Source organism: Poecile atricapillus, chromosome 2, assembly GCF_030490865.1.
Source record: "Poecile atricapillus isolate bPoeAtr1 chromosome 2, bPoeAtr1.hap1, whole genome shotgun sequence".
In the NCBI taxonomy this organism is placed as follows: domain Eukaryota; kingdom Metazoa; phylum Chordata; class Aves; order Passeriformes; family Paridae; genus Poecile; species Poecile atricapillus.
Window position 1 is genome coordinate 60,917,724 of NC_081250.1, and position 14,801 is coordinate 60,932,524.

General features: G+C 38.1%; 1 protein-coding gene across 1 annotated transcript in view; it reads right to left on the minus strand.

Annotated features, from left to right (window-relative positions):
- The window catches only part of CDKAL1 (CDK5 regulatory subunit associated protein 1 like 1), a 377,070-nt gene that overhangs the window by 139,083 nt on the left and 223,186 nt on the right, over positions 1 to 14,801 (minus strand). Inside the window, exon 10 of the mRNA XM_058831551.1 lies at positions 5,535 to 5,701. Within this exon, the coding sequence (XP_058687534.1) occupies positions 5,535 to 5,701 (167 nt within the window). The remainder of the gene's footprint in view (positions 1 to 5,534; positions 5,702 to 14,801) is intronic.

Here is a 14,801-nt window from a genome sequence, read left to right on the forward strand (position 1 = left end):
TTCATTTATTTAAATGTATGCTGCAGTTTTCATTTTTTTTCTGGTCAAATCAACAGATTTTAATTGGCACTTTCAAAAGCAGCAGTCTATGAAAATGACAAGAAATAATACTAGAAACAAAGCAAATACATGCCCTAAAGTCCTTTTAATTCTTGAAATTATGCTGCCCTTTTATTTGCCATTGAGGAATGTGTGCATATTATTCCCTCTTTAAACACATTTCAAATCAGCTTACACTCTAGGTTATTCAAAACTTAAGCTTATGCACAACGCTCAAAAACGCTTGGTGCACTCAGAGGAAAAAAAAGGACAACAGAGAAAAAAGAAAAGTGAATTAGTAATTTTACTGTAATAATTTCCTATGTGCTGCGTCAGGGCACGTTTGAGGGAGCCATCTGTAGGGTATCAGCTTCAATGAGGTTAAGGAACATAAACACCGAGCTGACACAAAAAATCAAAGCAAAAGAGCAAAGAAATACTACTCTGACTCGTGGTACACTTGGCACACCTTCTGCATTTAAAGACTCTGCTGCCATGCAGACTCCATCTCAATGGCTGCTGTATCACTCAAATGTCCTGAATTAATAACAGAGATACAGCCCACAGATGGCATATAGTATGGTTTGAGACAGACTCATTTTGACAGGTGACAAAGACAACTACTCATCTAGTCATGTGAAATTAAGCACTTACGGGAATGGCAGGTGTGAACTGCCTCCTTTATACAGATCTGGAAGCATCCCATCACTCACAGAAAGTGCCATACTAAAATCCCAGACAACTCTGGGATTATGTTAAATCCACAAAGGAGGCAAGCTAAGGCTGAGCTGTGAGTCCCTGCCCTTTTAGTCTGGATGATCCAGAGTCTCTTATGATTTGGACAGAGCCCCAGATACTTAAAAAGAAAATTAGCTGAATATTAATTTCAATCTGCTATACATTTTGCCTTATTTTTTACTTTTCAGACTAATTCCCATTCATTGTTTATCTACTACCATTGCTTTAATGGTAGTAGATAAATGTATTTTTCCCAACCCTCCATTTCCATCAGTCACTGGAAGTGGATGTTAAACACTGTCTCACCAGAGCACTAACAAGTAGTTTCATAATATGACTGGGGAAAAAAACGCCTGGAAGTTACCTCTAAAGCAGGGTGTATTCCTTATGTACTTTTGCTACATGTTGATACCATTGGGTGATAAAATCTTTGACATCTGGCATTGAGTGTAATTAGAGCAGTAGCTCTGTGCAAAGACATATGGGCAAGAACACACAGGGTAATCACATACACATACACTCCTTGAAGGCTTTTCTAGCACTGTATGCTGGATTCTAACACTAACCTTGTCTTTCACATTACATAAAACAAAACAAAATAAAAAATTCTGGGGTAAATTATTTTTCCCTGGACATAGTCCACGTCTGTTTATTAGAATTTTCTTCCATGTAAATAAAATCCCGTTTTCCTCAATGTCATGTTGCATCAACATTTTAAGATAAGACTGACACTGGGCAAGGGCGTATCTCAAGATCTCAGTTTGAGACCAACCTTGAAATAAGCAAGTTATATGCTTCATGGCATATCCATTCAAACTGACTGATAAGACTGTGAGAGATTTTTGGAAAATGCAGTTCTACCTCCATTGCCTGGCCAGGTTTTCTCTGAGAGGAAAACTGAGAATGCCTCCTGCAGGTAAAGCAACTCCAACTTGTTTCTTGGTCTTAGTGCCACGAGCAAGTGTTGGAGTCTCCAGTTCTTCAGTTTCTTTAAACACACCAAATAATCCTCTCTGTCATAACAAGAAGTCTGCAGAAGTCCTGGCCAGGATTTGCTCTGTTCACTTTGATGTGCCTACTGAAAGCAGCAGTGAAATTTCAAGTGCAGTTCCTCATGCTCCCTTCACAGCCATTGGTTCATTCAGTCTGGGTTGGACTTCGTAGTGGACAGACTAAATTAGTTTCCAAGGAAATCAGAGCAGTAGCCATACTCCAGGTTCATGTACTCCAAGCCCTGGGTGGAACAAAGGGATTCAAACTAATGGTATGTCTTTGAAACAGCTTTGGATCATGGGTAGCGTGAAAGTTTGATTAAGATCATTAAATTTATTTTGAAGTAAAGACTCCAAAATGCAAATAAATTTAGACAGAGTGGCTTCACTACCAAATTCTGTGTTTTTCTCATCTGCTCTTAATACTTCATACTATGCACTAATGTAAGCACAGATATCATCCATGGCTGAAGAAAACAGCAGATAAAAAAAATCTAGTACTTTAGATTATACCCTGAGTAATTATGATAAAAGTTCTTTTTGTAATGACATAGGTTAGTATCCAGCATGCCAAAAAGTATTTATATTTTGCATGACTATAAAACATTGCATAGTTCCAAATACATCTTTCCTTTTAGACAAGAAGACCCAAGTGAATGCAGAATTTATCATTTGAAAACATGTGTCTGCTTCTCATCCCAAGACTATTCATGCTACACCAAGGCACTACCACTATATTTACTGAATAAAAAACTAAAGCACTAAGTTGTCAGGCCACACAACACAAGCATAGTAACGATTTTCATGAGATCAACAGTATAGTCTGAAATGACAAACATCTTCAAGTAAAGAAAGGCATTTTTCTGACAGCAGCAGCTGAAGGCACTAGTAATGCTATTTTAAATTATATGAAAACTAAAACTGACTCCCTAGCTCAAACAAATTTGAGTTTGAATGGCCACTGGTCCAGGCCCCAAGATCTACCAGGCCTTCCAGCATAAGAATCTTAATGCCCATTAAAAGCTCTCACAGCTTTCCTTTTCCCCCTCCTCTGCTCTAATCCCAGCACTCCAGACCCGAGGGAAGTTGTCTTCCTCCTCCTCTCCTTGTGCTGGCCTCCATCAGTGGAACAGCAGAGCTGCTGGCTACTTCGTAGTGGAGACTAAGAAACTGATTCCCAGACACTGAGGCAGATGAAACACTCTTACCTGCAGGTAAGCCCAAATAAATATGGAAGAAAAGTAAACAAATCAAAATTATTGCTTTTAGGCTGAGTCTCTAAGGAAGCTCTGTCCAGATCTCAAAATTAATTTCTACATTTAGATGACCACTGTTGCTCTGCGCCACATATAATTTCAAAAGTTAAATAAACCCCTGCTGAGCAGTTGCATGTGTACAATTGTATGCAACTGCCAAAAATGTCTGATTTTTTAAAAAGATACATGACTGGAATGACTTTGTCCTTTGCATTGCATACAAAAAGTAACACAAGATTAGTACATTTTCCCAGGTAAGTTTTTTTCAAAGAAAGCCAAACAACATCATAATTAGACAGATGACTTCTCACAAAATAAATTAATAACGTGCAGCACCTTTAAAAAGAATTAATGGAAGATGTTTGCAATGAATAACACATCTTCATACCTTTCTTAGCAGATAACAGATCTACATCTGGATTTTATCCTAATTAACTGACATGAGGGTTAATCAGCTTCTCACTTAATTTTGTTTTTTTAAACAAATTACAGTTTTACCCTTTCCTCAATTGAAAAGTTAAAAGCATGTTGCCCATAAAAAGTTTATTTTCTTTGGTGAAAATGTATACAGGAGACTGCTTACATTCCCCAGTGATCCTTCAGAGAGAAATCTGGTAAGCTTGGAAGAGCAGATTAGATAGAAATGCAGAAAGAAAAAAAATAAAAAAATAATAAAAAAAAATAAAATAAATCTCAAATCAGCAAAATTATGGCACCAAATTTCAAGATCGGAAATTCTTGGTCACACATGAAACACAGAAATGTAATCAAATAATCCTTAGGAAAATCATATAAACTGGAAATTGTATGGAGCACTGAAGAGGATGAGCAACAGCAGATGTTGCTACTGCACAAAAGGGCTGGAGCACACAAACACACGTTCTGCACAGCAACATTCAAGGCACACATTTTCAACAGACTTTCATGAATTCTTTGCCATGACACCCAACGATCCATTTTCAAAGAGATAAGAATACTTTTCCTAAATATGAGTCAGGTACAAAATAAGCCATACCTACAGCAACTTCTGGAAAATTTAGAGACAGGAAAATTAGATATCATAAATGTACAGATTTGTGACATGCTCACAGTTACCGTAATTGAAGGAAAGCAACATTCTTTCCACTTTTCTTGGATTATATCAAGAGTGCCCCTTATCTCAGCAGAGCAGTTTGTTATTTACAGCACCTGATTTTTCTATTTTTTTAAAAGATTTGAGAGCACTTACACAATGACCAGCAGTGACAAAAGCAGCAGTCTATGCCAAAGCACTTTTAACAATGTGAATTAAAAATGAAAGCAAAGGAATTAACTGTGAAAATTGCTAAAAGCTTGATCTGCTTTTGTACAAGATGCTGAAAAATCTTAAATTAAAAAATATAAAAAAAGAAAAGCTTGTGGCAGATATGAGAGTCCCAGACACAATGCAAAGTTCTCAAAAACAGAACCACACCACTTCCTAAAGGCTCCTATTCAATGGGCTGAGTTAAAATTCTCTCTCAGTGAAGCGTATGCTAAACCAAAGAATAAGATAACAACCCAGGAAGTTTCTTGCAACTTTATGCAGTTCAAATTCTTTACCTGGGGAAGTGAAAACTTGATTATTCCTACCAATATGAGATTCCTCTGGCCCACATGCTTTAACAATAGGCAAAGGTGCAGTTATGGCACTCTGATAAGAATATACTGCCCTTGACATCTTAAGAAAACTCAAGTGCAACTATTAATGTTATATTATCTTTGGGAAAGCAGCATGAATACCAGCTACTCATCTGGGTATTACACATGCACATGGTTACAAAATTTACTTTCAACTACATCCTTCCCTCCTTTTTCCTCCTCTTTACAGTTATGTTTATTCCATGGACAGTTCCTAGGAATTTCAACAAATTCATTCAGTGACAGAATCCATCAAAACCAACCTACATTTCAGAAGAAACTCTCACTTCCTCGTCTGCATGAATAGGCAGATTTAAAATTCACGCTGTTATGTACTTCTAATTTCATTGAACTGTTTCGTTACATGTATTTTAAACATAGATATACACTTACATTTCTATTTCTTATCATGGAAACTCAAAACACACTAAAAATAGGATAATGAATGCATCACTGAGTGAGACCACCATACAGTGTTTCTGGAAATATTTGTCGAGGGGCAGCAGGAAGAAAAATTCAGTCCCACAGTCTATCACTTACAAATCACATTTCCTTTAGTTCTTGAAAACACTAGACATACGCACAAATGAACATCACTACAATAAAGTCCTACATGTCAGAGATCCCAGTAATATTATAATTCCAAAATTACTTGAGTATCTTATTATCTCAATAACTTGCTGTTTCAAGCAAATGGTTTAACACTGTTAGTCTAATTTCATAGATGTATTTTAAGTCTATTCTGTTTTTAAGCTACTGCTTAAAATGAAAACACTTCGCACAAGGTTCCATGCTGACTCACTCAATGAATGTCCATGTCGGCATATAAATGATTCCTTTTCTTCCTTACCTCCAGATGCTCTAAAATATAGGGAGGGTTTGTCATGCCAAGCCTCAGCATAGCTCCCTCAGGAATAACTTCAACCAGCTTCCACAGAAGCGTGGGGAGGTCTGTGCCAATGTCTCTGCCATAAGCCCCTGTGTCTTCACTGGTCAGCCATATCTCACAAACACCCTCTGTGAATAAAAGAAAGAGATAATTAACAAATCTGTTTTAGAGCTGTTTATTTTATCATACAGCTGCTCACTCTTTTAAATGCAGTATTTCACATGGCTATTATGCAGCCAGACTGGGTATTCAATTGCAAAGGGGAGGGAAGGAGAAGGAAGGCTTATCCCATGGGTAGCAGTGGGTTATTAAGTTCATTTTATGAGCACAAGAGTGGTACAACAATGCTGTAAATTATCATTGCTGTGGAGTGATTAACATTCACAGCCAATGACTAATTCTGTGCTGCCTCTACAGCAAGTCAGACAAGTTTAGTACTCTGTTTTATTTTTTGAGCCTAATTCATTAAACACCGCAAGAGACATCACCCAAGCAGAGTTTGCACTAATGGTTATTACAGTAGTTAGCTTATTAACTGGTAAGCTTCCAGTGAGCAAAACCAGCTGTAAAGCACTGTGATTAACATTCCTCCTGAAGTAACTATTAAAATCTTACATTCTTTAAATTATACAATTAGCAATGCAATATTAAGGTTGTACTGAAAAGGTTAGTGACCACTGCATGACTGAGTGCAATACAGAAAAACCTGTTTCCTGGAAGTTAATGCTTCATTTTCCATCAATCGGAGCCTTAGGAAGTAGTGCAATTGATTTATATTGTAAATAGCAACCTTGAACACTGATATTTGGTAGTAATATCCTCCTACTCAAAGAGTGGAAAGACTGCAGCACCCTTTAATAATAGTTGAAAGCACTGAGGTTTCAAGCAGCCACTTCTGCCAGCCTGCCCAGCTTTCAGCCTTTTTGCAATGAAATCCCTCTCCCTTTCCTTACCACCCCAAAGCAAGAAATAAACCATTGAAAACAGGGTGTCTGTGAAGAAAACACCTGTGACTCACAGAAAGATAAGATAACTTTTAAAACCAATCATGAAATGGTAAAAGAAATAATCAAACACTAGAAGGTGCATAATTCATCAAAGCACTCTTTGGGCCAGCAGAGAAAGTATCGTAAAATGTAAATGTTTATGCTACAAATTTATACTCAAATGAGGAAAACTTGAGCACATGCACTGACTTTAATCACATAAAAAGCAATAAACCTAGAAAACCAAATGTTTTGCAAAATGTAAATTCAAGACTGCTACTCTTAAATTCACACTGTAACAATAATGGCAGAGAGCAAGCCATGCTGAGCATCAATGTTAATCCTGTTGGTACAAAAATGTTTTCAAGGTAATTTATTACTTAGAATAAAAAATACTTTAAAGGTTAACTGGAAATTTTCTTAATTCTTAAGTTTTGCTTCAAGAATAGGTCAGTGAGGGAAATGTACAATTTGGATCTTGAGTGAAGTGTGGTGTAAAGCATCCCTGAAGTACTAAGTGCTCTTTGGTTGACCATTTGCAGACACAAGTTTGTAGTCACACTCAAACTGAGCACCCTGTGCAGAATCTGCCTGCAGGACACAATCACACAGTGGATTTCAGTGCACTTGCTAATGTTTTTGGAATTCATCTCACCACAGGCAGTACCCACAATGAAACATACTCTTGGGTTTGCTGCCTGCCCTACATTTTCCTGAAACACATGAAAAAAGAAGTGAATTTTATATGCTCTATGTTAAAAAGAAGAGAAATGTAAGGAATCTAAATGATTGAATGGTCCTCTTTAGTTTGGATTTCTTTATATAAATCTCCAATAGCCATAAGAACACTACAGAACTTATTTATTGATTTGCTGAGTTTCTACTGTAACAGAGTAATTCTCATTTGCAAGCTTTCAGCCTGAACAGTTGCATGGGGTTTGGGTTGGATTTCCTTTTCCTTTTTTTCATGAAAATTGCTAATGGAATACTGCCTCACAGTTACCAGATGAACACTGAGGAAAAAAAATAAATCACTGGCTAGGAATGGAAATAACATTCCAGTGGAAAACAACAACGAGCTTTTAAAGCTGCATAGGTGGGGACCATTAGCCCCCTGGTGGGCTGAAACTTCAAATTAAATCACAAGAAGAGGAAGCAGCTGTAATAGTAAATCAGCAACAACAGAAATAAATGTCTCATCTGCTCTCTGATCAGGGTGTTGAACAACAAGCAATGGAAATAATTCATGCTGAGAGATCCAAGGATGTAGTCTTATTAAGGGGAGGGGGGGCCAGGGAGGAGGAAGAACACCTGTATTTTAGGAAAAAGTTCACGTCCCAATTTCAGGTTGACAAAATGGATCTTCAAATACTGAAAGCTACTGTGAGTGATAAATATTTACAAGTAGGATCATTAGGATAAATCAACTTTGTACATAACTGTGTGTGATAGAGGTTTTGTGTCAACTGATTTTAGGTTGGTTTTTTTACTCCTTTGCATCCACAGTTTAGGAGCCTAAACTTACACCAGGTAAGAGGAGAAAACAATAGACCTCTCAAACAGTATTAATGAAGTCAGTCAACACTTCCTATTTTCACTCTACCCAGTTCCCCTCCAAACTCCAGCCCTCCACAGGAACCTATTTAAATCCACTGTCTAATCACGTACAGAATTTTTTTCCCTTTCTTTTGCAGTGAACCTCATTCGATCTTTCACCACTCTGTTACTGGGCAATTTTGGTACTAATAAAGGCAAGCTGATTTTGTAAACAAGAAAATTGATCCAAACGGCAGACTTCAGATGTGCAAACTCAGAGCATTTGTTACAGTATTAAGGCCAATTATTGTTATATCCAAGTAATTACAAGTCTGCCTTTGGTCACAACTCGTGGTTTATTTCTCACTCTGCTATCACTTTCCAGCACAAAAGAGAAACCTTAACAGTTGGCCTCTGATCTCTGCCCTGCTGTAACTGGAGATTACTGAGAACGAAAAATGTTGGAAAAATAATAGACTCCAAGCAAATGAAGAAAGCTGTGACCCTATTCCTTCTCACATGTCTCAAATATAAAGAATACTCATTGCAGATTATCTGAAATTGGATTTAACTTCATTTCTGTGGGGTAAACAATCCTTGTCATAAAGGAGATAAGAAATCTTTTATCTATCACTTTTACAAAATTTGTGCACTTCTCATTTAGACACTACTTGAAATTATTCATTTCTTTAATAAAAATAACTTCTAGCATTTTTACTTCGCTTTATTTTCACTTCACAGTTGCAAACATTGTTTTCAGCAGTACCATCTTTTAAACTGAAGGGAAGTGAAGTCCATCAGAAAAATGAATTTATTTCAATCTACAAAAAGATCTGGAGACGTTAAAATACTGAACACCAACCCCACTGAAAACCTCATACTTGATAACTGACTCTGTACAAATGAAATTCAATCCCCAAATCCCACCCCCTCAATCTCCTTCTCTCCTCCCCTTCTTGTTCCCTCTCTCCTGGCAGATTTTTTAATGTTAACAGGAGTGGCTTTTCCAACAGAGCAATTCTCTGCAGGCTGCCTCAGCAGGAGGCCCCTGACTCTGACCCTCTCAGTAGCCCACATATGCTTATCAATAACTGCGTGACCTCCTTGCGATTCCTGCTCCAACACTGAATTCTTATGGCAGCCTGCAGTGCTGCACAGACCACAGAAATATTTCTCCCACTGCACCACAGAAATCTGAAAGACCATCTGCCAAGGGGACGCCTTCCATAAATGTTTGTGTCTTGCAGACTTAAGGACAGTCAATCTGACCATTCCTGATCACACCCTTAGAATTATTTAAAACAAAAAAAATAATGGCCAAAGATAAAGGCTTGGAGAACACCAAATTCATTGTTCAGAATGAGCTTTAGCCTAATTTATTTTCTCTTCAGTGTTTTGAGTTTATTTATCCAGCATGGATTTTACAGGAACCATTTACATACCTGATGTTCATGTGCTAGATTACTGAACCAGTGCCTCAGATGGGAAATTGTGAAGAACTGTGCATATAGCAGATCACGGTACCAATCTGTATATAATGCAAGTTTAAATAGAAACTGAGATTTGGAGGAATCAGTTTCCTCCTGTAATTGTGAAGTACTCTGCGAGTACTGATTCACTATCATCCAAGTGTCCTCTTAATACAGTTCAACCACATGGATCAGCACTGAAGCATCCCATTGCAGGGACTTCCCTGTAAGAGAAAATCAAACTGGGAACAACTCACTGATGCTAAGGGGGATTTGGAGGGATTAATTTCCAGTTCACCAAGAAACTCTTATCCTTATTTCATCTGTATATATACTGGTCTTCTGGAAGATAGAAAGAATGGAGCTGGTAAAAATCCTGTACAAACCCTATTTATTCAGGTAGTAACTCACACCGAACTGTCACAATTAGAGTATGCAGGATATCTGGCAAGCAGATGATGCAAGCAGAGTGAAGTAAAAAAGACAGGTCTAGCTTCAGGGCTGCAGAAAGAGGCAAACTGTCAAGCCATGACCTCAAGGATCAATGTTTTTTCCGTATATTGTAAAAATGCAGGTCAACTTATGGTTCAGCACTGTACTGTACAGATAAGTGCAGTGCTGCAGTTCTGCTCATGACACACTGTGTACAAACTGTCCCACAGTCTGAATTTCTAGAAAATCTTTATTAATGCTCAGAAGTATTTCCTCTTCTTAGAAGACCTGTTTTTTTACTCCTCTGGACAGTCTTAAGGACATGGAAGATGGTTGTCCACTCCAGTTTTCTTAATGCTTGCCACAAACAGAAGAACAAGATCTGAACAATGTCATGTACATGGGCTGACCTATTGCAATTGCAGTTGTGTTCTGAACATTTCCAAGGACAGCAATACCATAGACACTTTGGGTAACCTGTTCCAATATTCGACCACCCTAAGGATAAAATATTTTTAATTGCACCTAATTGTAATTTGCTGTGTTCCAACTTGTCCAACTTGTTACCTACCATCCTACCTCTGCAAGACCTGTTTGACTTCAAGACAGTTTGGCTGTCTTCTCTATACTGTTCCATTAGGCGGTCATAAACAGCAATAATAACTCCTCTTAGCTTTCCTTTCACAAATACATTTCTTGTCTATTATGTGCTCCATCCTCCTGATCATTTCAATATTCCTTTGCTGAATTGCTGCAGTGTGTCAGCCTTGTCCTGAGGCGCCCAAAAATGGACAGAGCACTCTCTCTGTGACGTCTCATAATTGCCAAGTCCAAGGCACCAGTTGCTCCCTGGGGCCTGGGGCTGCACTCTTCAACAGCAGCTGGGGCACAGCTGGCAATTGCAGAGGGGTTCCACTGCTGACTCATGTGCACCAGCAGCTTTCCCACAGGAACTCCAAGGGCTGCAAAGCTGCTTCCCAGACAGTCAGCTCTCCACATCCATAATGCAGCATGGTGTAATTTCATCCCAGATTTGGGACATTTTCCCTGCCTTTGTTGAACTTCATGAACTTACAGTAAGTCCATTTCTCCATGTAGTCGAGGTCCCTTGCAATATTAGCTGTACCTTCCAGCCAGTCAAGTACTCCCTTTATTTGGGTATCATCTCCCAGATTCCACCTTGTTATGAACGACATGAAATACTGGCTGCAAAACACTCTTAGCAACTGCCAGCTAGACCTTATAGTATGGATTGCCACTCTGAGAAGTTGACAGTCCAATAAGTTCCTTTATCTTCTCACCATCCAGTAATCCAGTCTATACCTCACCACTCTAAGAACATTATAAACTATGCTGAAATCATAGACAAATTGAAGGCAAACAAAACCAAACTAACTACACCTAAACAAAACAGAAAACCCCCAAAGAAAACAAAAAATCCAACTCCACCCCAAAACAAAAAAAACTAACAATATCCTACCCCATCAAAAACCCCCCAACCAACCCACCTCAAAACACCTCAACTCCACTGCTTTCCTATCCTCCACAAAGCCAGACATCCCATCTGAAAAGTCACTCATGGTTTGCTGTTGGTAACCCTATGCCAAGTGTTCCCAAGCACCCTCTTGCCCTTCCTGTACCAGGATGTGGCTTCTACGAGTGTTTGCCCCATAAAGAGTAAGGTCCCACTGCCCTGTAGATCCCCAGTTCTCCCTTCTTGCTCTTTCTGCAGGGCAGGGTGACATTCCCCCCTCTTCCAGTCATCAGGAATCTCCCCTGGTTGTCACGTCCTTTGAAGGATGAGAGAGAACAGCCTCATAGTGACATCAGCCAGCACTCTCAGCACACTTGGATGCCTCTCACGGCAGGATTATTTCTATTACTTCTGGATGTCAGTCTGCAGCTACGAAAACTAGAGCTGTGTTTTGCAAGCGCTTAGCTCAGTACAAGCCTTTAAAACTGTTGTGGTTTCTTCTACCCACAGGATGACACATATATTAGAGTGCTTAGGAAATGAACACAGTAACTTTTATGGTCTACATATTTTTGAGAACAAATGTTTGGAAACTAATACAAAGTGACATACAGACCAAGTTATACTGACTGAGCTAATTCCACCTATATAGGAATAACATGTTGTTTTAAGGGTAGAACTCTGAACAATATCACTATGGAAGATTCTGTTTGGCTGTGTTGTCTATCACATTTAGTAATGAAATTAAAGACATTTTTTCTTTCTCCTTGCCAACGTACTTCAGCAAATGTTTACTCTAACAAACTATTAAAGTTTGCATGTACTTACATAAAAATGCTATAAATTAGTATATATAGTCATGGTATGAAAACTCTCAGACCCTCTGAAGCCATAACAGAACTTGATTTAAAGGAGCGTTTACTACAGACATGACATAGGTACTTAAAACAAATTCCTGATCCTGCAAACTAATGCAAAAAAGTTTGGGCTATATTCAAAAACTGCAAAATAGAAAAATGAATTGCATCTTGAGCTCCCTTAACTCTTCCAGCAATTGCTTTTTCAAAACCATGAAACATAATTTGGATTTTGGTTAGTTTAAGTTCTGTTTTCAGAAAGTAAAACCTACTGTCTCTCTCTCACTTACATACTAAGTTGCAATCAGAGCTTAAATGAACTTTGATGGAAAAGAGGTGAAGAAATACCTTATCAAGCACAATACAAATTAGTTCAGGAAACAGCTTGGTTCTACTTCAGTAAAAATGTACTAATAATTTTTTTTAAACGTATATTTTATACATTTTCCCTCCCAAAGTGCATTCATATTTTTGTGTTATTTTATGTCATTTACAAAATCTAATCAGAGCTGAATCACAGCAAAAAAATCCAACAACTCAAGCATTAGGAACAACAACTTTTCCTAATTACTTTTAAGTTAGAATAACTAAACACTGTGGTTTTTGCATGAATTAAAATCCCTTCCCATCCTCTCCAATACCACAACATATGCACATACTTCTACTACCACCTTTCACACCAATTTTTAGGGTTACTTTGGAGGTTTTACAAGAACAACTCCATCCTGAAACTAAGAGTTCTGGCCCAGCTACCCATCTGCTCTTCAGTAAAACCAAAGTAAGTTTTAGGTAATGACCTTCTATCATCTGCTTTATATTTAGATGTGAAGCCTGAGAGGCGACCTAATAGCCACATGACTTATAGCAGTTTTCCCTTTTATCTTCTGTGGCTAAGAAAGTGGAAGCTCAAAATGCATTTATTCCAAATTTTACTTTTCTGAAGTCATGCATCTGAGAAGTGAAACTGATGAAACCATTTAGAATATGGATTCACTGAATTTGCTTATTTATCTAAATCCAACACATAAAAGTCTCAAAACCAGAACTGCTCCTTCTGCAGAAGATGCTTTGCCATCAAGGCATCTACAAAGGAAGCTCACTACCTGTGACTGTTGTATGGATTAGCAGCTCTAAAATTTGTATCATAGTTTATTTTACTCACTTCTACTATATCAATAAGCAAAGTGTTTTTATGGAAGGAGTTTTTCAAAACAAGGAATAAGAAAGCTTGCAACAGTACTAGAAGTTTCATTTAAGTTATTCCTTATTCCTGTGGCATTAAAAAAAAAAAGGTTTGAGAGTTCCCGATAAAAAGCATGCAGCAGATAGAGCCAACTAATCATTAAATAGCAAAGAAAGCATAAAAGGTTTCTCTCTCCCACAAAGCAAACTCTTGTCCTTGCTTACAAAAGAGGTCATTCTACCCCTATAGGGCCCTCTGTTCCTAACAGCTCACTGCTAGAGCATAAACCAGCAGCCCTGTCTCGCTCGTTTTGTAGCTGCAGTGCGTTAGCAGAGGGAAGAGGAAGGAGGGGAAGGAAAGGGAACAGGATAATAGGTCACTTGCTGTTGCAAACAGCATGATAGCTAATCTTATTACGAGTCCAGTTTCATTCTGCTAGAACAAGAGAGACTCAAAGGGGCGTGAAGACAGTCAGGCCGCTGAAGTTTGCTCAGTGCCAACACTGCAGCATTATGCATCTTGCTTTCAAGGAGGATTAATGATACCATACATCATGATGATAAATTGAGGTTTGTAGCCAGTTTGAAGAGAAAGGGGAGGAAAAGATTTTTTTAAAAATGGAGGGAAAAGTGCATAGTTGAATTTCATGAGTTGGTACTATTTTCAGTCTGAGGAAGTTGTTCTTTAAGAGATCTTTGCTTTTTCTATTGGTCACCTGCCTGTGACCCTCCTATTTCCAGGCTTGTGTGTTAAGTACACAATGGCCTGTTTTGAAGGTTAGCTCTTGCACAAATGAAAGAATGAAAAAGATAAAACCACTTAATCATTATTCTTGTCAGCCAAAAAGAGATAAAACTAAAATTTGCCATTGCATATACAGACATCCTACAACAGTTCCATTGATTTTCAGAGAAAGTTGACATTACTGCCTGAGTTAACAGAGTAAAAGTCTTATGTGTATTAATGATCTGGGACATAGATGGTAATTAATTCTTTGCAGAACCAAAAACATTATTCAAGGAGCAAGTTCAATGATACGCAATGGTACATACAACAAGAAAATAAAGCCTAAAGCATAAAGGACTGGGTGACTATAGGGAACAGATTTGCAAAAAGAGACTTAAACACAAAGGAAAGCAATTTCAGAAAACAGGGACAAGGCATGAGTTTAGAATTGTTCTGCACCCTTGTACACAGCATATAGAAATGCAGGTTCCTGAAGCGTGGAATTATTGTTCTCCACTCTTTGCCTCACAAATACACCTCATGAAATATTGATATGCTCATGTTG